This window comes from Rhinichthys klamathensis, unplaced genomic scaffold (assembly GCF_029890125.1).
Source record: "Rhinichthys klamathensis goyatoka isolate OS25496 unplaced genomic scaffold, OSU_Roscu_1.1 h1tg000001l_1, whole genome shotgun sequence".
In the NCBI taxonomy this organism is placed as follows: Eukaryota; Metazoa; Chordata; class Actinopteri; order Cypriniformes; family Leuciscidae; genus Rhinichthys; species Rhinichthys klamathensis.
In genome coordinates, this window is record NW_026606555.1 from 1,774,731 (window position 1) to 1,800,120 (window position 25,390).

The 25,390-nt window shown below is 37.8% G+C and overlaps 1 protein-coding gene across 4 annotated transcripts in view; it reads left to right on the plus strand.

Annotated features, from left to right (window-relative positions):
• scara5 (scavenger receptor class A, member 5 (putative)) overlaps positions 1 to 22,062 on the plus strand; it is a 249,412-nt gene extending 227,350 nt beyond the window's left edge. For 3 of the 4 annotated variants that reach the window (XM_056245335.1, XM_056245465.1, XM_056245260.1), the window contains 3 exons: positions 2,489 to 2,554; positions 20,770 to 20,958; positions 21,210 to 22,062. In XM_056245335.1, coding sequence (XP_056101310.1) covers positions 2,489 to 2,554; positions 20,770 to 20,958; positions 21,210 to 21,343 — 389 coding nt within the window. In that variant the 3' untranslated portion in view covers positions 21,344 to 22,062. The remainder of the gene's footprint in view (positions 1 to 2,488; positions 2,555 to 20,769; positions 20,959 to 21,209) is intronic. The other variant, XM_056245403.1, reaches the window with a different exon arrangement.
• The last annotated feature ends 3,328 nt before the right edge of the window (positions 22,063 to 25,390 follow it).

A 25,390-nucleotide genomic window follows, 5' to 3' on the forward strand; every position in this document is an offset into this window, starting at 1 on the left:
TCACCATAGCAGTGATTAGTGTTTCCATTAGTTGGGCTCTTAACTCTTAATATATGTTTTGTATTTTTTTGGTTTTTGTGACAGTGTGTTTAGTCAAACACATTTGCAGCAGCAAAGAAAGCTAAAGTGAAATGAGATCAGGTTATAATGGTTACCTGTTGATGGTATAATCATCATGAATTAACTTGATTCACTGATGTCTTTGGAATCTAACAATTGTGTTGATCCATTAATACACAGCATAATCCCCAGTTTTAAATTAACACTGCTCAGTGTTTATATGAGTCCACACTCAGAGAGTGTTAAATGAACACTGAAGCAGTGCTAAAGTTAATGAGATAATTAAGTGATTAATGGAAGGATAATTGAACATTATCGAAGACACCTGATGTTAACAAGCGGAATCACTGAAGGAGAAAATCGTAATTGGTATGTTACCATTGTGGAGATCAGTGTTTGCTTTAGTTGGGCTGTTGACCCTTTAAGCTATTAACTCTAGATTTTGTTTGGCTGCTGTACCTGAGTTATAACAGCCAGATGAACAAAGAGAAAAGGTGATATGATGGTGTTGGTTGTGTTTGAACATTATCATTATTTCACAATCATTTGACCTGAATCACTGAACACATATAGAGCCCAGTTACTGAGTTACATTTACTTTATTGATTATAGCAGCACTATCCTTGAAAAGCATAATATTTGTAGCTTTTACAATGTAATCCAAATAATTTCTCAAAACTTAATCTCATACAAAACTTTTTTTTCTTTTTTTTTTACACAGACATCAAGAATCAGCCTGTGAATCTCAACAATGGTGACAATTATAAAGCATTTTGCAGTGTATTCTAGATTTCACCAATCAAATCTCATTCATGGCTCCCATCATGCATTGCTGCATGAATAAATAATGAGCTTATGTTCAGAGGTGATCTGTTTGTCACCACTGTTGAGATTCATACGCTAATTCTTGATGTCTGTATGTGCCTACCTGAAATATTTTCTAGAAGTTTTTTTTTTTTTTTTTTGTAATTGATTTGATCATTTGGACTTAATTGAAAAGGCTAAAAAAATGCATACTCTACAAGGACAGTGCTGTTATAATCCATAAGGTAAATTTAACTCTGAAATTATGCTCCCAATGAGTTAAGTGATTCAGGCCAACTATTGATTATGTTAAAACACAACCAACACCATCATATCATCTTTTCTCTTTGTTCATCTGGCAGGTACAGCAGCCAAACAAAATCTAAAGTTAATGAATTAAGGGTCAACAGCCCAACTTAAGCAAACACTGATCTCCATAATGGTAACATACCAATTACGATTTTCTCCTTCAGTGATTCTGCGTTAACATCAGGTGTCTTCAATAATGCTCAATTATCACTCAATGAATCACTTAACGATCTCATTGACTTTAGCACTGCTTCAGTGTTCATTTAACACTCTCTGAGTGTGGACTCATATAAACACTGAGCAGAGTTAATTTAAAACTGGGATTATGCTGTGTATTAATAGATCAACACAATTGTTAGATTCCAAAGACATCAGTGAATCAAGTTAATTCTTGATGATTATAAAACCATCAACAGGTAACCATTATAACCGGATCTCATTTCACTTTAGCTTTCTTTGCTGCTGCAAATGTGTTTGACTAAACACAGTGTCACAGCAGCCAAAAAAAGACAAAATACATTTTAAGAGTTAAGAGGCCAACTAATGGAAACACTAATCACTGTTATGGTGACTTCAAATGAAATTCTCAATAAAAACTTCTGTAGAAGTCTGAAAGAAATAAAGTCAGTCTGGTTAGTAATAAGTGAAGCTGGTAATGCTGTTTGTGGAGTTGTTTATTCCTCCTCTGCTGAGATCTTCACAGATTTAATGTCTTCTTTTATCTTCAAGTGATTTCATCTAAGACTGTGTCTGAAGTCAGTTCTTGTTTTTCTGCTAGTCTCTTTTTCTGTTCTCTTCTTTCCTTCAGTGATTCTGCTTGTTAACAGGCTTATTAAGGCTGCAATTACTTAATATTTAATATACACAGATTTTGTGGCTCAGATAAGGTCCAGTTCTGGTTTATTTCTTTGCTCTTGGCTGACATGTGGCATTGCTATGGCCTACTTGTGGCCCAGATCTGGCAAACAGGAGTGGGCCACCCAAGGGCCGTCATTCCACGCTGCATGTGGGCCAGATCCGCATCCCACAAGTGCCAGATGTGGGCCGGATCTGGGCCGAAACAATGTTGCTATCTGGGACTGGACCTAAATTGGCATATCAATTGCCTCGAGTTGCTATTGCTATTGGTATTGCACAAATGTTGTGCAAAGTCAGGGAGGACGAAGAACAGGTCCTATTGGTAGCACCGTATTGACCCACCAGGACTTGGTTCTCAGAGCTCATGCTCCTTGCGACTTGCAAATTGTATAATTTTCATCATTCCCCTGATCACAAAAGAATGAATTTTGAATGAAATTCTCTGCTTTACCTGCAGGTATGAGAGGAGAAAGAGGCCAGAAAGGAGAGAAGGGCGAGCGTGGAGACAAAGAAGGGAAAACAGGTGAACATTTGATTCATGCAGAAAATAAACATGCTACATTATAACATTGTATTTATGTTTTTACTACAAATTATGCTTTGTGAAAGTATTTTGTTAATGTATGTTAAAGTCAAGTCATACATTTTTTTAATGATTACATCCTCTGAGATTCTCTTATAATTTATATTAAGTTTTTTGTTCAAAAGATTTAATACATGACCACCTTCTACTTGCCCCCTTGATTACACCCGTGAAACGATTTTCAAAACTCCAGATGTAAAAAATATCTCAAATTTGCCTTAAAAGATATTAGGCATAATTTGATGACAATTAAATGTAAAGACTGTCTAAAAAGCGGCATGGTCTAAATATATTGCATTAAATAGATATGTTGCATTAAATACACTGTTAGACCTTACCAGGTTTTTTACAGTAAAATACTGGCAAAAGGCCAAATTCTGACACTATCATACCATTTTCCATTAAAAAAGTAATATACCGTAGAAAACAAAACTAGCCTACAGGAATATACTGTGAATTAACAGCTCTCAAAGTTGACACTCAGAGGCTGTGTTCCTAATCACACCCTATACCCTCATTCACTATTCCCTACATTAGTTCACTAATATAGTCCACTTGAATGAAAAGAAGTGAGTGAATTGAGACACTGATGAACACCTGATAAGCAGAATCACTGAAGGACAGAGAAACAAGAACAGAAAAGAGAAACACAAAAACTACAACTGACCTCCAGCAACACTGAGTGTGAAACCAGTTTACAAACCAGTTTACGATTATTTATTTCATACATGTACAAAAGTTCTTGTTGAGAATTAACAGATAATAAAGTAAAAATAATAAAGTTTGTTGTCACCATAATGGAGATCAGTATTTGCTTTAGTTGGTCTCTTGTCCCTGGACTTCTTACATTCATCTCTCTCTGACTGCTGTAATAGTGAGTTTATAAAACACATTAGTTGTAGCAAGAAAAAGTCAAGAGGAAATTGATTTGGTGTTATTGGCTTTTGAGATGTTGTGAGTCATTCTGGACACGTCTGATTTTCAGATCTTTCCTGTATATATTCTTTGAATGTATTGGTATTTAATACGAAACTTACGTTAATTTATGGGTATAAAATAAATCTGTGAATCTACAACATGAAATCAATATTTCGGTTAATCATGTCTTCTAAAGAATATTGTAATCACGTAATGCAAAAAAAATCCTGTCTGACTCAGACACACACAGACATCAAGAAATATAATATGAATCTCAACAATGGTAACAATCAAAAGTTTAATGCAGTAGTGCATGCTGGGTTCCAGGATGCAAATTTTTTTTTTTGTAGGGTGGGAGGGGAAGACTCATTAATATTCATTGGGGAACTAATCCGCAATTGGTTCGCAATTGGTTCGTGTGACAACACGTCACTCAGATTGACGTGGCAGATCAAGATGGTGTCCCCGCAAAGATACAGAAGTTTGCGAAGTTCGTGAGCGGTCTCCGCACAAATCTTCCGGATTTGGATAACCAAATGTTGACAGGTATGCCTTACCTTCGTGAAAGTGTCTGTTGTCACGAAGGAGACGATGTCCGTTTTCTCTATCACATCTCATTAGAAATGCGTCACGGCGAGCCAATCAGGGATTAGTTCCCCAATGAATATTAACCACCCTGCAAAAAATGTCTTCCCCTACCACCCTGCAAAAAAAAAAAAATCAATTCCAGGATAGTATAAAACTCCCAGCATGCACTGCTGCATGATTAAAAAAAATATGGCCACCATTGTTGAGATTAATGTGCTAAATTTTGATATCTCTGTGTTTCTACAAGACCGTGTAGCTCTGTTTTTTTGGTTTATGAATGATGTGTTAAAAAAAGAGTCATTGTAATTTATTTCCGTGGTTTCACGGTGGTGGTAAAGTAACACTTTTGGAGAGTAATTAAAGTAATTAAACTCTGAATGAGTGAGAATGATTCCTTTAATGAATGAACAGGCAATATGATGATTTTCATATTTTGGCAAAACCAATCATTCATAAACTGTGTGTGTGCACAAGTGTGACTTGCAAAAGCACAGCTCAAGCAGCAAAATAAAAACTCATGTTATAGCATCAGCATACCAACTAAAGCAAACACTGATCTCTATAATGGTAATGTACATGTATGACAGAAATAAAGCCAAAATGGTTAATAATAAGTGTAATTATGTGTAATGGCTGGAAGTCAGTTGTAGTTCTTGTGTTCCTCTTTCCTTCAGTGATTCTGCTTGTTAACAGCAGGTGTTCATCACTAATGCTCAACAATCACTTACATATTCTCTTAATTATCTCACTGCAACACTGTCAATGTTACTTTTACTCTTTGTAGTGTGGATTTTCCTGTGGGGTTGAAAGGGTTAACAGTGAAAGATAAAAAGACACACCCACAAAATGTATTTTAACAGCAATAAACTGTAAGTTAAAAACAGGTTTATACTGGCAACACTGTTGCCAGTAGTTTACTGTAAAATCTTGTTTTTTTGGTCACCATTGTGCTGAAGAGTAGAGCCTGTTCTTCAGTCCAGGAGAAGATCTACAAACATTGATGATACGCTGCATGTTGCCTTATTTAAAAGGCACTGATTGTGTAGTTGCTGATCCGGTGGAAATCTCTTTATTTACAAAAGTTATTTTTGTGGTTTCTAATTAAATAAGTTAACAATAATGCTTTGCTCACATTATTAATGCATTATAAATTTTAGTTAATACTTTTAAATGACAGTTTAAGGCAGTCGGTTTCTGCAAGTGAAATTAGTTAACTCGAGTTTTAGTGCATTTTTACAGTAAATAACTGGCAACAGTGTTGCCAGTATTTTACTGCAAAAAACCCTGGTAAGGTTTAACAGTGTATGTTAAATATGTTTCTTCACAGACTACACAGATCCTCTTTTTGGGATTTGGGAAGCACATAAACTGTGAATATTGGCTCACATTGTTCAGTGGCTTAGTTTTGGGGGGGGGGGGGGGGGGGTTGTAAAAAATAAATAAATAATAATAACTTCTTTGTGATTTTTGACATTAAGGGGCAACTGACATTGTGTAAACAGACACTTTATATGATCATCAAAGGTATACAGATTTAGTGAACAGAGGTTTAGAAGGGCCATTTTTTTCAAACGAGGTTCATTCTTTCTATATTGCATTTGAAAGCAGAAAACCTTTATGAAGATTTATTGAAAAATTGATGAAAAACAAATGTTTTGTTGCTTTTATATAAAAAAAATGAAAATGATGAACACAGACACCCAAAGTACTTAATTTCCCCTGGGGGGAATAAATATGACAACAGTCACCTGTCCCATACAGAAATTGCATTTTCAGAGTATTTGGGAATATTCACAAATAATTTATACACACACAAAAAAATTATTTTATATAAAATCACACATTTTAGATGAGGACAATGCATCAGTTGTTTAAATGTGCATTTAGCTGTGTCATCAGCAAGTCCTTTGCCATCCAACAGTGCAGTCGCTGGAGGGCAACTGCTCCACCCCTGCCACGGCCGCCTCGTCATCGTGAGTTTTTTGGCATATATCAGCATGACATCAGAGCTGTGATCGCTGGTGATTGGTTCGGCACAGATTTTACTCATCTCAAAAGCAGTTTATTGACAGACTCTGCAATGCATTGAGCAATCATGAGACAAATGTATCACCTACTTTTAACCATTGTCCACTTTCTTTACCATTAACTTTTTGATTTTAATGCAGTCTTTCATTCTCTATACTTATTTACTTAAACTCTCCTAAAAGTCTCTGAGCACACCCTTCTAATGGCCCATGCATATGGCTTTAATCAGCTGTGTGGGTGTGTGTTTGCTGCCAGGAGTCACACAGCTGTTACGTATTTACGAGATATTTTCTGACTATACCATCTCATTGATCTACAGTACTCAGTGTGTTCTGCATTAATGTCATGAAAGGTTCAACTTTGAACATTGAGATCTCTCTGCATGAACTTGCTCTTATCATCTGACCCCGACACCAGGGACTAAAACAACTGTGTGAAATCTGTATCAGTCTGACAACGAAATTAAAATCATCTTCTCTGATCACTGTTGCAGGTCAAGGTAGAGTTTAGGATTTTGAACTCTTAGAATAACATGTCTCAAACTCTGCACATGGGACCACAGTCGTATGTCTTGAATAGCAGTCAAAAGCAGTGAGATAAAGCCATGGATGATATTGAAACGCTGGAGAGAATAAAACATGGGGCCCTATTTTAACGATCTAAGCGCATGGTCTAAAGCGCACGACACAAGTGCACTTAGTGCGCGTCCAAATCCACTTTTGCTAGTTTAATGACGGGAAAAATGTTCAGCGCGCATGGTCTTAAAGGGTTGTCCCTATTCTCTTAATGAGTAATGGGTGTGTTTTGGGTGTAACGTGCAATAAACTAATCAGAGTGTAATTTCCCATTCCCTTTAAAAGCCACAGCTTCAAAGTGCGCATCGAGTACGCAGCGCAATTTCTCATGAAGCTCCGTGCTGGAGCGCGTATTGTTTTCAGAGAAACACGTGATCAACAAGAAACGAAGCCTCACTTTCTTTCCAGTCACGTGAACGCTTCGTTTTGCGTGTCGGAATATTTGAACCCAGACCACTACTCTACAGGTTTTTGGAAGTTTAAGTCCATTTACTAATTTTTTTAAAAAAAATTTAATAAATAAGCCTATAGCCTATGTTACATGATCATATATTCTGATACATAAACAGAAACCATAAAATAATTAGACCAGCATTTACTTGGATCAAGCAACTCTGGAACACAAGAAAACTGAACATTTAGCATTGTCAGGCTTTTATTTGTGCGTAATGGATAAAACATGGTGCTGTGCACTCAGCTGCTCATATACATGGCTGCTATAAATTTGACCTGCCACAAGATGGCGCTGTTTTCAACACTCTTGATGCTTTGAATCTTTTCCTGAAACATTCAGGGGAAAGCCTCAGTGCTTCATGGGGCTTCATTTGCCCATCACTACTGAACGCTTCTCCATAGAGGAAACGGATCTGCTTGTGCGCAAGGTTAAAGCGTGCAAGCAGACCATCTACTACGGGACAAGCTGAATTCCACCATATCTTTATGTACACAATATTAAAGGTCCAGTGTGTGATTTTTGGCGACATCTAGCGGTTCGGTTGCGAGTTTACACTAAGGGCTCAGCCCACTGCTCACCCCTCCCTTTCGAAGAAGCTACGGTGGCTAAAACGGGACAAACATCGTCGACTGAGACAGCAGAGAATAGCCAGCGTAAACCAAGTTTCTGTACCACAGTCCATTATAAACCACATCATGGATAAAGGGTCTTAATACATAATATAATGATAGTAATCAGCTGATTGTCTCACGAACGTAACCAGCACATTCTCCCCACATAGCAAACCCATAATACAGCGAGGGAGAAGAACCACATGAAAATATGCAACTATATATTTTTTCTAACAGGGTAGTAAAAGTTTAGCTGGCTAATATGAGCTGTTACTGTGGCTGAGCTCATTAAAGCGTAAAGCCTTGTTTAAACCTGATGCGTCCGCATGAGCGCAAAGGTGCGTGCGGCAAAAATGACGTGATTGTAACAGCGCGCGCGCCTCCGCATCCCCTAGACACACTTACTACACACACAATAGGCTTTTTTTTTCTCTGATTTTGGAAACTCGATCGACTTAAAATGCTTCCAAGATCGACAGGTTGGTGACTCCTGTTACTGTTTTACGGTCAATGACAAGAGTAGCCTACTAATCAGCTGTCTCACGAACTTAACCAGCACATTTATCCCCACATAGCAAAGCCATAACACAGCGAGGGAGAAGAAATAAGTTACATGAAACAATCCAACTACATATTTTACACCACTGACAAGGGAAAAGTCACTACTCACGGTGTTTATGTCTAGCTTCTTCTAGCTTCCTGCGGCTTCTCTTTCAAGGTAGTGACGAAACGCGCTCTGTAGCGTTGTTTGTTCGCGTTCGGCTACTGTAGAAACATGACGTCACAATATGGCGACCTTCATAGAAGGGGATTCCCGCGCCTATGTAGATATAAATGCCTCATTCTAAGGTAATAAAAACATTACGGTTTATTAAGTAAGTTCTTTATACACCACTGAACACATAGTTATGGATGTCATATTGCATTTCTGTTAATAAATACTCAAAAATGTTACACACTGCACCTTTAATTATAGCAGCCAGAGAAAAACTAAAAGAAGAGTAAAGGGCCATTAATCACGATTCTGGTGACTTCAAATAAAACATTCAATGAAACATCAAACCTCTGTTAATTCTCAATAAGAGCTTGTCTATGTAGATTCATGATGTCTAAAACATCCAGGTAATAAAATGTTCAAACAAACTCTTTATTAAACATCACTGGACTACATAAACACAAGTTAACAATACGTTTCAGTGTTCATCCAAACACTCAGTTGTAAAAACACAGGAAGTAACTCTGGCAAAATATACACCGACTACAGTCACATGTAACACACATCTGACACAAGTTGTGTAACTATAACACATTAGTGTGTAAAAGGTTTCAACACACTTCTGTGTAAGAGGAATAACACATTAGTTGTGTTAAAGGTAACACAAAATGTGTAGTCCTTATATAAACACAGAGATGTGTTAAGAAACGACACAGGTTGTGTGTTAAATTTGACACACATGTAGTGTGTGTGCTCAGGGACAACACATGTTGTGAAGATTTTAACACATGTAGTGTGTGTGCTTAGGGACAACACCCTGAGCACACACACTACATGTGTTAAAATCTACACAACATGTGTTGTCCCTGAGCACACACACTACATGTGTTAAACTACACAACATGTGTTGTCCCTGAGCACACACACTACATGTGTTAAAATCTACACAACATGTGTTGTCCCTGAGCACACACACTACATATGTTAAAATCTACACAACATGTGTTGTCCCTGAGCACACACACTACATGTGTTAAAATCTACACATGTGTTGTCCCTGAGCACACACACTACATGTGTTAAAATCTACACATGTGTTGTCCCTGAGCACACAGACGTGTTAAAATCTACACAACATGTGTTGTCTCTGAGCACACAGACATGTGTTAAAATCTACACTACATGTGTTGTCCCTGAGCACACACACTACATGTGTTCAAATCTACACAACATGTGTTGTCCCTGAGCACACACACTACATGTGTTAAAATCTACACAACGTGTCATTTTTTAACATCTCTTTGTACAGGTTTTGTTGTTTTCAACACATTTTATAAGAGTGCACCAACACTCACCATCAATGTGCATTGTATAGGGAAAACACAAAGAACCAAATTGCTTACCACAGCTATGCAGACGACGCCCAGATCTACTTAACCCTATTGCCTAACGACTACAGCCCCATTGACTCCCTGTGCCAATACATTGATGACGTTAACTGTTGGATGTGCCAACACTTTCTTCAGTTAAACAAAGATTAAATAATGCATACATTCACTCTAGTGGTCAAACAACTAAAAATCAGGTCAGGAATCTTTGGTGTGATTTTGGAGTCAGACCTCAGTTTCAGTAGTCATGTCAAAGCAGTAACTAAATCAGCATACTATCATCTCAAATATGCAATAATTAGATGCTTTGTTTCTAGACAAGACTTCATGCTTTTATCACCACCAGGGTGGACTATTGTAATGGACTCCTCACTGGCCTTCCTAAAAAGACCATAAGACAGTTGCAGCTCATACAGAACGCTGCTGCCAGGATCCTGAGCAGAACCAGAAAATGTGAACATATCACACCAGTCCTCAGGTCTTTACACTGGTGTTACATTTAGTCAAGTCAAGTCAAGTCATCTTCATTTATATAGCGCTTTTAACAATGGATTGATTCAAAGCAGCTTTACAGAGATAAACATATAATTTAAGGTAACAGAGATTGTTTTGGTTTTATAGCGGTTCTTGAATAATGTTATTTCCAGCTAAAGTTAATTTTGATTGATTCACCTCCGTCGAAATGATCAGACTTTAAAACGCGAACCTGTGATTAACGCTGACGGCGTTCACATGCACATTCAGAATTGATTCTATAGTTATGTGCTTTTGAAAATATGTGCGCAGGTTTGTAATTCCATACAACCCATGCCTAAACAAACTACTTGTCTTGCCTATAAATTGATACAGAATTGTGTTTTATTTTATCACTTCGGGGTACGCGAACCGAAATTCACAACGCTTTATCTGTAGAGTGGAAAAGGGATCCTCCATAGGGAGAGGATAGTTGGCACTTCAGCACTGCATTGTCATCGGGTCCAGGCGAAGCTCCTTCATCAGATCTGGATACGGCCTGGATCCGGCAGGCTGCGGGAAAACCTTGGGATAAACAAAGACACTAATATTAGCGTAGATGCCATTCTTCTCATGATGTAACGAGTACATCAAGATTTAAGGGAAGTGTTCCCAGTTCCGGCTGACCTAATCTATGCAGCCTAACATTGAATTATAGAAGTCTATAATGTATTATGTGTATGCTAGGTCAAAGAGATGTGTTTTTAGTCAAGCTTTGAACTGACAGAGTGTGTCTGGACAATGGTGGGAAGACTGTTCCAAAGTTTTGGTGCTAAATAGGAAAAGAATCTACCGCCTGCAGTCGATTTTGATATTCTAGGTATTATCAACTGGTCAGAATTTTGAGATCGCAATAGACGTGAAGGACTATAATGCGTTAAGAGCTCGTTTTAAGTACTGCGGAGCTAAACCATTTAGTGCTTTGTAAGTAATCAACAATATTTAAAAATTTATACGATGTTTAATAGGGAGCCAATGCAGTGTTGACAGAACCGGGCTAATATGGGCTCATAATATCAGTAGCACCTCAATGCAGTACATGAGATCCACGAGGAGGAGTCGGATCAAGATCCAAGGGGTGGAGATGGGTAGGATTAGGGGTGGGTTTAGGGATTAGGGGTGGGTTTAGGGATCAGGGGGCGGAGATGGGTAGGTTTAGGTATATGTAAGGTGGGAGGAGTTGGATCTGGATCCGACTCCTCCCTGTGGATTTCATGTTCTACAGTGAGGACCATCTCCATAATATGGGCTCATAATATGGGCTCATATTTCCTGGTTCTGGTAAGAACTCAAGCTGCTGCGTTTTGAACTAGCTGTAGTTTATTTATTAAGCGTGCAGGGCAACCACCCGGTAGAGCATTACAATAATCTAGCTTTGAGGTCATGAACGCATGAACTAATTGTTCGGCATTTCCCAATGAGAGCATATGGCGTATTTTAGATATATTTTTAAGATGGAAAAATGCAGTTCGCTTACGAGAGGTTCTCTCGTATTGCGTAAGCTAGCTTACGCTACGGGAAAGATTAATCTTTTCTCAAATATTGAAGCAAAAAAATTATCCTTAATTTTTGTATCCATTGTCAACGCAGTGCAGCAGCTGCAGACCTTGAGCGGGCTAGCTAGCGAGCTCATTGGTTGCTCTGCAGCAACTGCTGCAGCCTATAGACGAACTGAATGAACTCGCGTCCAATGAGAGGCGCTCGCGCCTTCATCGCGTCACAGCCCGCCAAACTGGGCGTGGCTAGAATGTTTGATACAAAAATTAAGGATAATTTTTTGGGTTCAATATTTCATAAAAGATTAATCTTTCCCGTAGCGTAAGCTAACTTACGCAATACTCGTTCCCTCATCTAGAGAGAACCGAGGTTACGTTAGGTAACCGATTCGTTTTACAGATACTAGACACGTGGCTTTCAAAAGAAAGGTTGGTATCAAAGAGCACACCCAAGTTCCTAACCCGACGACGAAGACTTAACAGAGCAGCCATCAAGTGTTAGACAGTATTCTAGGTTATTACGTGTGGAAGTTTTTTGTCCAATAATTAGAATCTCTGTCTTTTCAGAATTCAGTAGTAGGAAATTACTAGCCATCCAATTTTTTATATCAGCTATGCATTCCGTTAATTTTGTGAATTGGTAAGTTTCGTTAGGTTTTGAAGAAATATACAGCTGAGTATCATCAGCATAACAGTGAAAACTAACTCCATGTTTCCTAATGATATCTCCTAATGGTAGCATGTACAGAGTGAACAGCAACGGTCCTAGTACTGAGCCTTGTGGTACGCCATACTGAACTTGTGATCGATAAGACATCTCTTCATTTACTGCTACAAACTGATAACGGTCAGTTAAGTATGATTTAACCCCCTTAACTATTTTATAAAATATTTATTTTATATTAAAAAAAATATATTAATAAAGTATATTTGATTTACTGTAAATTATAACTTCCATAACTTTTTCATACTTTAATTTTTTGAAGTGCTTTCACTTTACTAATAATCTGCTGATTGTTTTCTTTAAAACAAGACCAAACTTAGGTCTATATTCCAAAGCATTCTTGAATTACAACCATTTAAGTTTGTATAGTGCATTTTAATGTAAATTATCAAAAGGGGGGGTGACAGGTAAAGGGTTAAACCATGCTAGTGCAATTCCACTAATGCCAACATAGTTTTCTAGTCTATTTTAAAGAATGTTGTGGTCAATTGTGTCAAATGCAGCACTAAGATCGAGTAACACTAATAGAGAGATACAACCACGATCGGATGATAGGAGCAAATCATTTGTGACTCTAATGAGAGCTTTCTCAGTGCTACGGTCTAAATCCGGACTGAAAATCCTCGCAGATATCATTTCTTTCTAGAAAGGAACACAATTGTGAGGATACTGCTTTTTCTAATATCTTTGACAGAAAAGGCAGATTCGAGATCGGCCTGTAATTGACTAATTCTGTAGGATCAAGTTGTGGTTTTTTAACAAGCGGTTTTAAAGTCAGTCTGGTTAGTAATAATTAAAGCTTGTACGGCTGTTTGTGGAGTTGTTTAATCCTCCTCTGATGAGATCTTCACAGATTTAATGTCGTCTTTTTTCTTCAGTGGATTTCATCTAAGGATGTGGCTGAAGTCAGTTATAGTTCTTGTTGTTTCTCTATATTGACATTCCCAGAATTCTCTGCTGCCGTTACCCTTAACGACGCTCTCAGCGACTTCTTATACTCTCAGCAGTATAACTAACTTACTCCTTCACTCGCCTCATCGGAGTGAAGACTCTCCCGCTCTCCTTCAAAATCTCTTCCAGAGATTATAATTTTTTTCTTTTAAAATGTTTTATTAAAAAACAAACAAAGACAAAACCAGTGCAGTAAAAACAGTCGGACGAACAGTGGCACAGTGCTCATCCAGTAAATGCATAGCTAAACAGATGTGTTTTGAGTCTGGATTTGAATGTGACTACTGTAGGAGCACATCTGATCTCCTCTGGAAGCTGGTTCCAGCTGCGGCTGGCATAATAGCTAAAAGCAGACTCTCCATACTTAGAGTGAACCTTGGTATTTCTAGCTGATGTGATCCTAATGATCTGAGTGATCTGTTAGGTTTATATTCAGTGAGCATATCTGCAATATATTGAGGTCCTAACCCATTGAATGATTTATATACCAGTAATAATACTTTAAAATCAATCCTAAATGTAACTGGGAGCCAGTGTAAAGACCTGAGGACTGGTGTGATATGTTCATATTTTCTGGTCCTGCTCAGAATCCTGGCAGCAGCGTTCTGTATGAGCTGCAACTGTCTTATGGTCTTTTTAGGAAGGCCAGTGAGGAGTCCATTACAATAATCCACCCTGCTGGTGATAAAAGCATGAACAAGTTTCTCTAAGTCTTGATTGGAAACAAAGCATCTATTTCTTGCAATGTTTTTCAGATGATAGTATGCTGATTTAGTTATTGCTTTGACATGACTACTGAAACTAAGGTCTGACTCTAGAGACACACCAAGATTCCTGACTTGATTTTTTGTTGTTAGACCCCTAGTGTCAAGGTATGCATTCACCTTGGGAACTTCATCTTTGTTTCCAAATGCAATGACTTCAGTTTTGTCTTTGTTTAACTGAAGAAAGTTTTGGCACATCCAACTGTTTACTTCATCAATGCATTGGCACAGGGAGTCAATGGGGCTGTGGTCGTTAGGCGATAGGGCTAAGTAGAGCTGTGTGTCGTCTGCTGTGGTAAGCAATTTTGTTCTTTCTCATTATTTGGCTCATTGGGAGCATATACAGGTTGAATAGGAGTGGTGCAAGAATTGAGCCTTGAGGGACTCCGCATGTCATGGATGTCCACTCAGACTTATGGTCTCCTATACTCACATAATAACCTCTCCCTTCTAAGTATGACCTGAACCATTTTAGGACTATCCCAGAAAGCCCCACCCAGTTTTCCAGCCTGTCAAGAAGTATGTCGTGATCGACAGTGTCAAATGAAGCACTGAGGTCGAGTAGTACCAGTACTGATAATTTCCCTGTATCAGTATTAAAGCGAATATCATTTATTATCTTTATGAGCGCTGTCTCTGTGCTGTGATGCGATCGGAAACCAGATTGAAAATTGTCAAAGAATCCATTCGAGCTTAAGAATTTGTTCAGCTGATTGAAGACAACTTTTTCAATGATCTTGCCTATGAAAGCACTCAAAAAAAATGATATGTTGGCTTTACTTAACCTTTTTATGTAAACAGGTTCCACCGGTTCCACATAACTATGTTTCGTTAAACAAACATAATATGTTCATGTAACTTCAACATCATGGAATTTGGTCATTTTCAGCGACCCAATTAAACTCTGAGCTAAAGAGTTAATTAAGTGAATAACTGAGTGATGATTGAGCATTATTGAAGACACCTGATGTTAACAAGCAGAATCTCTGAAGGAGAAAACCGGAATGTTTAAGTCACCATTATGGAGATAAGTGTGTGTTTTAGTTGGGCTCTTGACCATTAACTTATTAACTTTAGATTTTGTTTGGTTGCTGTACATGAGTTATAACAGCCGGATGAACAGTAAACAAAGGTCATCTGATGGTGTTGGTTGTGTTTTAACATAATCATTATTTCACAATCATTTGACCTGAGTCACTGAACTTATATTAAACTGAATTTCTGAGTTAAGTTAACCTTTCGAATAATAGCAGCATTGTCATTGTAGAGCATACTATTTTTAGACTTTTCAATGAAATTCAAATGATCAAATCAATAAATAAAAAAGAAACTTCCTAAAAAATATTTTGAGTAGGCACACACAGACATCAAGAATCAGCCTGTAAATCTCAACAATGGTGACAATTATAAAGCATGTTGCAGTGCATTGTGGGTGCCACCAATCAAAACTCATTCATGGCTCCCATCATGCATTGCTGCATGAATAAATAATGAGCTTATGATCTTTTTGTCACCATTGCTGAGATTCATATGCTGATTCTTGATGTCTGTGTGTGCCTACTCAAAATATTTTTTAAGAAGTTTATTTTTTATTTCTTGATTTGATCATTTGAATTTCATTGAAAAGGCTAAAAATAGTATGCTCTACAATGCCAGTAAGGTAAACTTAACTCAGAAATTGGGTTCAATATAAGTTCAGTGATTGAGGTCAAATGATTGTGAAATAATGATTATGTTAAATCACAACCAACACCATCAGATCTCCTTAGTTCATTGTTCATCTGGCTGTTATAACTCATGTACAGCAACCAAACAAAATCTAAAGTTAATAAGTTAATGGTCAAGAGCCCAACTAAAACACACACTTATCTCCATAATGGTGACTTAAACATTCCGGTTTTCTCCTTCAGCGATTCTGCTTGTTAACATCAGGTGTCTTCAATAATGCTCAATCATCACTCAGTTATTCACTTAATTAACTCATTAGCTCAGAGTTTAATTGGGTCGCTTAAAATGACCAAATTCCATGATGTTGAAGTTACATGAACATCTTATGTTTGTTTAACGAAACATAGTTATGTGGAACCGGTGGAACCTGTTTACATAAAAAAGTTAAGTAAAGCCAACATATCATTTTTTTGAGTGAGGGAGATTTGAGATCGGTCTATAGTTACTTAAGATGGTCTTATCCAGATTGCTATTTTTCAGGAAGGACTTGACAACTGCAGTTTTCAGGGAGTTTGGAAAACACCCAGAGAGAAGTGAGGCATTTACCACTTCTAGGAGATCTGCTTCTAAGCTGTTTAACACACTTTTGAAAAAAGATGTGGGAAGTGCGTCAAGGGCGCAGGTTGATGTTTTAAGGTGCTGTACGGTTTCTTCCAAAATTGTGGATTCAATTTCTTCAAAAACAGACATAGTAACTACTTTCTCAGGTTGTGGTCTGATCTGTCTGACCCCAGAGCAACTCAAGAATGTGCTGATCACCTTTCTGATATTATTGATTTTCTCAGAGAAGAAAGAAGCAAACTCACTGCACTTGCTGTCTGAGAGCATTTCACTGGGAATCTGGCTTGGGGGGTTTGTCAGTTTCTCTACAGTAGCAAAAAGAGTGCATGTGTTGTTTAAGTTGCTGTTTATAATATTCGAGAAGAAAGTCTGTCTAGCTTTTCCTAGTTCAATATTAAAAGCATGGATGCTGTCTTTGTAGATGTTATAATGGACTACAAGTTTTGTCTTCCGCCACATGCGTTCTGCTCTTCTGCATTGTCTTTTCATATTTTGCACAGCTGTTGAGTTTCTCCAAGGTGCTTTTTGTCTACCACTATTCTTCCTGACTTTCACAGGAGCAATATCATCAATTACACTTTTAACTTTTGAGTTAAAAGAATCAAGGATAAAATCAACAGAGTCAGCAGATATGCTTGGTTTTAGAGATATGGCCTTCATAAATAGCACACTAGTGTTCTCATTTAAGCATCTCTTCTTGACAGACACAGATCTAGCTTCAATGGCAGGAGAGATCAATATATCAAAGAAAATACAGAAATGATCAGACAGTGCTACATCCTTAATAACAATCGATGATATGTTTAAACCCTTACTGATAAGTAAATCTAGAGTGTGTCCACGATTGTGTGTGGGTCCATGTACATGCTGAGTCAGATCAAAAGTTTTTAAAACAGTTTTGATTTCTTTTGCCATATTGGTTTCTGCATTATCTATGTGAATGTTAAAATCTCCAGCAATGGCAAAACAGTCAAACTCTGAGGAAATTGTTGATAGCAGTTCTGTAAAGTCCTCAGCAAAAGCTGGAGAGAATTTTGGAGGCCTGTAAATAATGATAAGTAAAATACGTGGAGCACCTTTTAACACAATACCCAGATATTCAAAAGATGGGTAATTCCCAAATGATATTTGCTTACATTCATAGACATCTTTAAAAAGAGCAGCTAAGCCCCCGCCTCTCTTACCCGCTCTGCAGACACTCATAAAAGTAAAGTTAGGAGGGGATGTTTCATTGAGGACTGTTCCACTGCAGCTGTCTTCTAACCAAGTTTCATTTAGAAACATAAAGTCCAGGTTGTATGTGGTTATTAAATCTTTGACTAGAAGTGATTTATTTTTAAGTGAGCGGATGTTTAAAAGTGCTAACTTAACAGTCTTACTTTTTGTCCCCACAGCAATCTTAGTTTGGCGCATAATAGGCACCAGATTAGATGGGTTTGCTGTACGGCTTTTGAAGTCCTTAGATTTTCTATCATGTAATTGAACAGCAATAGAGAAAGATTCAGGCACACTGGGTTCCCGCTTGTTTTGTAAACATTTAAGAAGGTTACTGTTATCATAGCGGGGACCCGACACATATCACTGAGAGCTGGTATCAGTTGTTTTTGGTTCACCTCGAGCAGATGGATGGTGTGAGCCCTGGCGCTGTGGCAGAGGCCGAAGAGCTCTCACAGGAGGAGGGACTGGGCTCGCAGGCTTTGGTGGTTGTGGGGCCTGCCGTTTTTTGGTTGACATCTTGGGGCTTGCAGCAAAAGAGTGGGATAGTTTGGTTCCAGCATGCACCAGTTTTTCCATTTTTTCTGAGAACCACAGAAGTGGAGATGCTGGAGAGAGGGATAACGTGTCTGGGGAGAGGGGCTGTTGCTCTGGTGTTATCGGAGGCTGTAATATGCTGTCCTGGTTTCCCTCGCTGTTTTCCAGAAAGTTGTCCTTGGGAGCTGAATCTTGGAGCAGTTCTAATATGTCCCGGTCTGTCTGTGGTGAGCTCTGTGGGCAGGGCTCTGCTGAGATTGTGTCCGTGAGCAGAAGTTGTTGTGGCTGCATGGTGTTATCCTTGTCCTTGTGTGATATGTCAACCGCATGTCCATTCAGGTGCTGAAGTGAAGTCCTGTGGTCATTCATACTGTGTCCAGGTGTGTGTGTGCTATTCAGGTTGAGTAGATTGTCGCAAACTGCAGAAGGATGATTGAGGGAGAAGTAGATATTGTCCTTTAACACTCTTGAACCAAGTTTGTTTGGGTGGAGCCCATCCTGTTGAAACAGTTGCCTCTGACTCCAGAAAAGATTGAAGTTGTCAATGAAGTTCACTCCTTTTATATTGCAGGTTTTTTGCAGCCATGTGTTGAGCCCAAGCAACCGTGAAAACCTGTTTGTTCCTCTTGCTGGGAGTGGTCCACTGATGAATGTCTGAACGTTCAGTCTTTTAAGTGTTTCAAAAAGTTCATTGAAATCCTTCTTAAGGAGTTCTGACTACTGTTTATGAATATCATTTTTCCCCACATGAATGATGAGTCGATTTGCAGTCTTATGTTTCATCAGAATGTTCTTAAGTTCCCTATTTACATCAGAAGTCGTTGCTTGTGGAAGGCAGCACGTAGTTGTATCCCTGCTAATAATGTTTCTGATTATGGAGTCACCCACTATCAGAGTCCTGTGCTCGGCTGCGCTCTGAGCTGAGTGCCGCTGTCTGCTCGACCTTGAGCGCCAGTTAGCAGTGTTAGCTACTGGCTGGTTCAGTCTGTGTTCGATCACATTCATCACATTCAGGGATTCCTCATTCATTAATACTTCAAATCTGTTCTCAAGATGTATAGGCGGTGGTAGGAGACCAGTGTTTGCAATCCTTGTCAGAGCCGTATCTGGGGTAGAGGATGCTACTGCAGCAATATGTGATGCTCGTGACAATCTGATGTCTCGAGTGCCTTTGGGTCTCGCTCCCTGTTTGTGCCATCGATTTGTAAGTCGATCGGCTTGTTTCTCTACACTCAGTATGGCCTGTATTGGAGCACTAGATTCATGGGACTCACCGGCTGTATGCTGAGGGCGTCCATGACGAAGCTCTGTTGTGTATTTGGTCTGGTTTGGTGGTCCCACAAGTAACTTTGTTTCAAGAACTGCGATCCTTTGTAAAAGTCTCTGGCAGTTAATGCATTTTAAGAGGCATTTTCTCTTATCCTTTAGAATGTAGGCAGTTGTGTTTTCCCTTCCCCGGAATGTAAGCTTTCTGTGGGAGGCTGGTCGGAGAAAAGAATTCTGCTTTTTTGTAGTAATCAAGCGGTTGAGCACTGTGCTGATTTGCTGAAGTTAAAATTAGGTGATAAAAGGAGATAAAATATAAAAATATAAAAGCGATAGAGCGATTAAAAAATATAAAAGCGATAGAGCAAAGCGCGGAGCAGTAAGCAAGAGCGTCTGAACAGTAGCTGAACAGGAAGCGGTAGCATTTTCAGTTGAATTTGGGCAAAACACTTGAAACATTTGTTGTGTTGAGCTATTTCAATTACTTTTGTTTGATTTGTTGATTGCAAACAGCTGAAAGTCTGTAAATTTTGCCAATAAACCTGATTTGCAATGGGGGTTGAATAATTGCATTGCATATGCATATATATTTACACTATAAACAGAAATTCAAGGGGGTAAAAATAATTTCTTTCTGTCTTAAAACTGAGTTTTGATTTCAATGTGATCAATTTATGTATAATTGTTTTCACACATGATCATTTGGTGAAGGTCATCAGTAAATGAGTGTGGCATGTAGAGAACTGTGTTTAGAGTTTTGCAAAAAGTTTTTTTCAATTTCAAACTGAATGTACAGTAAGCATATTATGTGCTTGCAGTTTTGCAGACTTGGGTCTGAAGATTAGGTACAGGTGAATGGTTTCAATGAGTGAGTCTCAAGTTCCACTTTTAGTGTGTAAGCAATTTGAAAAAACTGTAATATACTCGTATGATTAGTCGACTAATCGCTTAAATGAATGACTAATAGTCAACTAGAAAAATCTTTAATCATAGGCATCCCTAGAGATAAAGACACCTAATATAAAGTGGGAGTGATATTTAAATGGGATTTTTAAATATATCTGTTTCTCTGTAAGATTTAATTTGTAATAGATTCATTCTGCAATGAATGTATATGTTTCAGTTGAAGAAACTCTGGTAAGGCTTGTCAACGGCTCCGGGCCTCATGAGGGTCGAGTGGAAGTGCTCCATGAGCTTCGATGGGGGACAGTGTGCGATGACGTTTGGGACATAAAAGATGGAGACGTTGTGTGCAGGATGCTGGGGTACCGTGGTGCCAAAGAAATCCACAAAACAGGCCGGTTTGGACAAGGTCAGAGTCGTTACAAGGTTAAGGTAGCAAAAGATATGCTTACAAATATTTACTGCACTCTACAGTACTGTCATGGGTTTAATTGCTAGGCAGTGTATGAAATTATTATATGTATTGTAGAACTCAAATGTAATTTGGATAAAAGCATGTGTCAAATGTGTAAAATGCATGACCATTGTTCTATGATATTAAACCATAAAGATTGAAAAGATGTATGAGATTCATTTTCGACAGTTGTCTTTCTCCTTTAGGCACTGGGTTAATCTGGATGGATGATGTTGCTTGTGTTGGTACTGAAGACTTTATTCACCAGTGTAAGTTCTCAGGATGGGCAAAAACCAACTGTGGTCACGTAGAAGATGCAGGAGTGACCTGTAACATATAGCCTGTTTCAAGTCTGTAGAATGGACAATTAACCTCTAAGTGTGGATGATTTACTGCAAGCTCAGAGGAAGCTGTATTGTGTCACTCTACACAGCAGAAGACTTATGAACTTGACTGTGGGAGAGTAAAAGGCACTAGAGATCAGACACAGGGTCAACATACTGTACCAGCAATGAACTATTACCCAAATACTCCAGCCATATCCATCAGACAGGGATAAAAACAATATCCCGCATCTAATAGAAAAGTGTGTATGTATGTGTGTGTGTGCTCTATGCTGCTGCTTGTGTTTGTGTGTGTTTATAAAAAATATATATTTTTAATGAAAGCCCAGCTGCAGTTTACATGCTGTACAGATAGATGCATTTAACTTTCCAAAGACTTTTATGAACACATTTTTGAATGCTAGTATATTTTTTATAACATTTAACTCATCAAGTATTTCAAAGGCTTGTGTAGTTGCAAATGTGCCTTTAAACTATAACTTTGACCATAACATGTCATGACATGGTCAGCAATTGTATACCTCAGTTAATGGTGAGTACCAATTACAGTCTGTATTCATTGTTCAGTAGCTTCATTAAAATACTAAATTACTTTATCAGTATTGGTAATCTTGATTGTACAACAATAAATTATTTACCTATTTTAGTGATGAATTATCCAGTGTGTGAATAATGAAAATTATACAACTAAATAAAATGTATATTATAAATCACAGTTTTTAAGAGTGATAACATGCTATATAATACACTAATGCCTTTTTTAAATAGTTTAACAGAAATGATTAAGGATATTTTTACTAAGCTTCTCTTTCAGCCATTGTAGATGAGTACGGGCTTGATTTGCTTAATTTGGATTTCTGCTGATCCAAGTCAAATAAGTGAATGGAAGGATATTTTGACAAGTTTAGCTTTCTCTGATCTTTCATTGTGCAACATGTCTTCTTTACTTTGTTAAAAGTGCTGTAAGTAAATTTCAGACTTCAACCACGTATGCTCTTTCTTATACTCTGCCCTCCAAAAACATCTCAGAAATCTGAAATATGCTAAAGGATTCGCATCCAGAGAGAGTCTAGTTCCCTTTCGTAGTCACTACGAGTTACGTTGTGGCGACGAATGGGGTTCGCTTAGAAGCCTCTCATCTTCGAAAGAAATAAAACGAGCCAATGGCAAGGAAATGCCATAGGTCTGCGGAATTTGCATGGCGTAACTCCGGCAATATGCCATCCTTCTGGGTGCTCAATGACATGCACGAGGGTAGGGCTGATTCAGGGCTCATCCAAGAGCTGCCTGCCTGGGTCAGGTGATGTCCACATGCGTGGTCAGACATCTCTGGCTTAACCTGGTTGATATGCGCGAGGCTGAGCGAACCCACTTCCTCAACTCCCCCATATCCCAGGCTGGCCTCTTCGGCAGCGCGGTCATGGACTCTGCCCAACAGTTCTCGGCAGCCCAGAAGCAGACTGAGGCTACCATACATGTTCTAGAGCCATGGTTAGGTCAGAAACCTCAATGTAGGATCGTCTGAAAGTAAGAAAATACAGAGGGGTAAATATTTGTATATTGACAATTCTGGGGTAGATTATAAGAAACCTGTGCCCTGATTGCAATGATTTTGTTTATAGAAGAAGTTACAAAACTTCTCACATGAGTCTAGGCTAGGATCTGAACCGGCCGGTCTAGAAGGGGTTAATATTGAGTTTAATGTACAATGTTAACCCTTGCCGTAAAAAAGGCCAAATTCTGACAATATCATACAATTTTCCATTAAAACAGTAATATACCGTAGAAAACAAAACTAGCCTACGGGAATATACTGTGAATTAACAGCTCTCAAAGTCGACACTCAGAGGATGTTTTCACAATCACACCATATACCTTCATTCACTATTCCCTACATTAGTTCTCTAATATGGTCCACTTGAATGAAAAGAAGTGAGTGAATTGAGACACTGATAAACACCTGATAAGCAGAATCACTGAAGGACAGAGAAACAAGAAGAGAAAAAAGAGAAACACAAGAACTACTACTGATTTCCAGCAACATTGAGTTTGAAAACAATTTACAAACCAGTTTACGATTATTTCTTTCATACATGTACAAAAGTTCTTGTTGAGAATGAACAGAAATTTAGTTAATAATAAAGTTTGTTGTAACCATAATGGAGATCAGTATTTGCTTTAGTTGGGTGTCTTGTCCCTTGACTTCTTACCATTCATCTCTCTCTGACTGCTGTAACAGTTAGTTTAAAAAACACGTTTGTTGTGGCAAGAAAAAGTCAAGTTGATTGGGTGTTTTTGGCTTTTGGGATGATGTCACAATCATCCTGGACATGTCTGATTTTCAGATCTTTCCTGTATATATTTTTTGAATTTGTGGGTATTTCATATTTTGCATATATCTGTGAATCTAGAACATGAAATCAATATTTCTGTAATCAGGTCTTCTGAAGAATATTGTAATCATATAGTGCATTAAAAATATTTTAACTCCTGCTTGACTTAGACACACACAGACATCAACAATCAGCATATGAATCTCAACAATGGTGACAATAAAAAGTTTAATGTCGCAATGCATGCTGGGTTCCAGGATAGTATAAAACTCCCAGCATGCACTGCTGCATGAATAAATATATATATATATATATATATATATATATATATATATATATATATATATATATATATATATATATATTGCCACCATTGTTAAGATTCATGTGCTAAATTGTGATATCTGTGTTTCTACAAGACAGTGTAGCTCTGCTTTTTTTGGTTTATGGATGTGTTAAAAAAAAAAAGAGTCATTGTAATTTATTCCTGTGGTTTCATGGTGGTGGTAAACACTTTTGATTGAGGATTAAACTCTGAATGAGTGAGAATGAATTCCTTAGTGAATGAACAGGCAATATGATGATTTTGTCATCATAATCATTATAACCGCAATCATTCATATACTGTGTGTGCACAAGTGTGACTTGCAAAAACACAGCTCAAGCAGCAAACGAAAAACTCATGTTATAGCATCAGCATCCCAACTAAAGCAAACACTGATCTCTGTAATGGTAACTTTAAACCAAACCTCTTCAATTAAACATCTCAATAACAACTTCTGTAGATGTATGACAGAAATAAAGTCATACTGGTTAATAATAAGTATAATAATGTGTAATGGCTGGAAGTCAGTTGTAGTTCTTGTGTTTCTCTATTTTCTGTTCCTCTTTCCTTCTGTGATTCTGCTTGTTAACAGCAGGTGTTCATCACTAATGCAGTAATGCTCAACAATCAATTACATACTCCCTTAATTATCTCACTGCAACACTGTCAATGCTACTTTTTACTCTTTGTAGTGTGGATTTTCCTGTGGGGTTATAAGGGTTAACAGTGTAAATTAAAAAGACACACCCACAAAATGTATTTTAACAGCAATAAACTGTAAGTTGTAAAACAGGTTTATACTGGCAACACTGTTGCCAGAAGTTTACTGTAAAATCTTGTTTTTTGGGGCACCATTGTGCTGAAGAGTAGAGCCTGTGCTTCAGTCCAGGAGAAGATCTAGAAACATTGATGATACGCTACATGTTGCTTTATTTAAAAGGCAGTGACTGTGTAGTTGCTAGTCCAGTGGAAATCTCTTTATTTACAAACGTTTTTTTGTGGTTTCAAATGAAATAAGTTCACAGTAATACTTTGCTCACGTTATTAATGCATTATAAATTGTAGTTAATACATTTAACCCTCTGGGGTTGTTAGTTTAACAGTCACACTTGGGGTGTTCGGGTCCAAATGGACCCAAAGGGCAGGATTCATAATTTTAAAAAAAAATCATAATTTTTTTTTTACTTGTTTTTTATAATATTTTTTCTTTTCTTTTTTGGTGTTTTGAGATAATTTCAAAAAAAAAAAAGATTTATAATTAATATTAATGCAATAATTATGACCCATTTTTTCCCCATTGAATATAATAGAATTTTTTTTTTTTTTTTTTTTTTTAAAGCTGTATTTCATTTTAGAGTCAAGCCTAGGCCTCATGAAAGCAATTT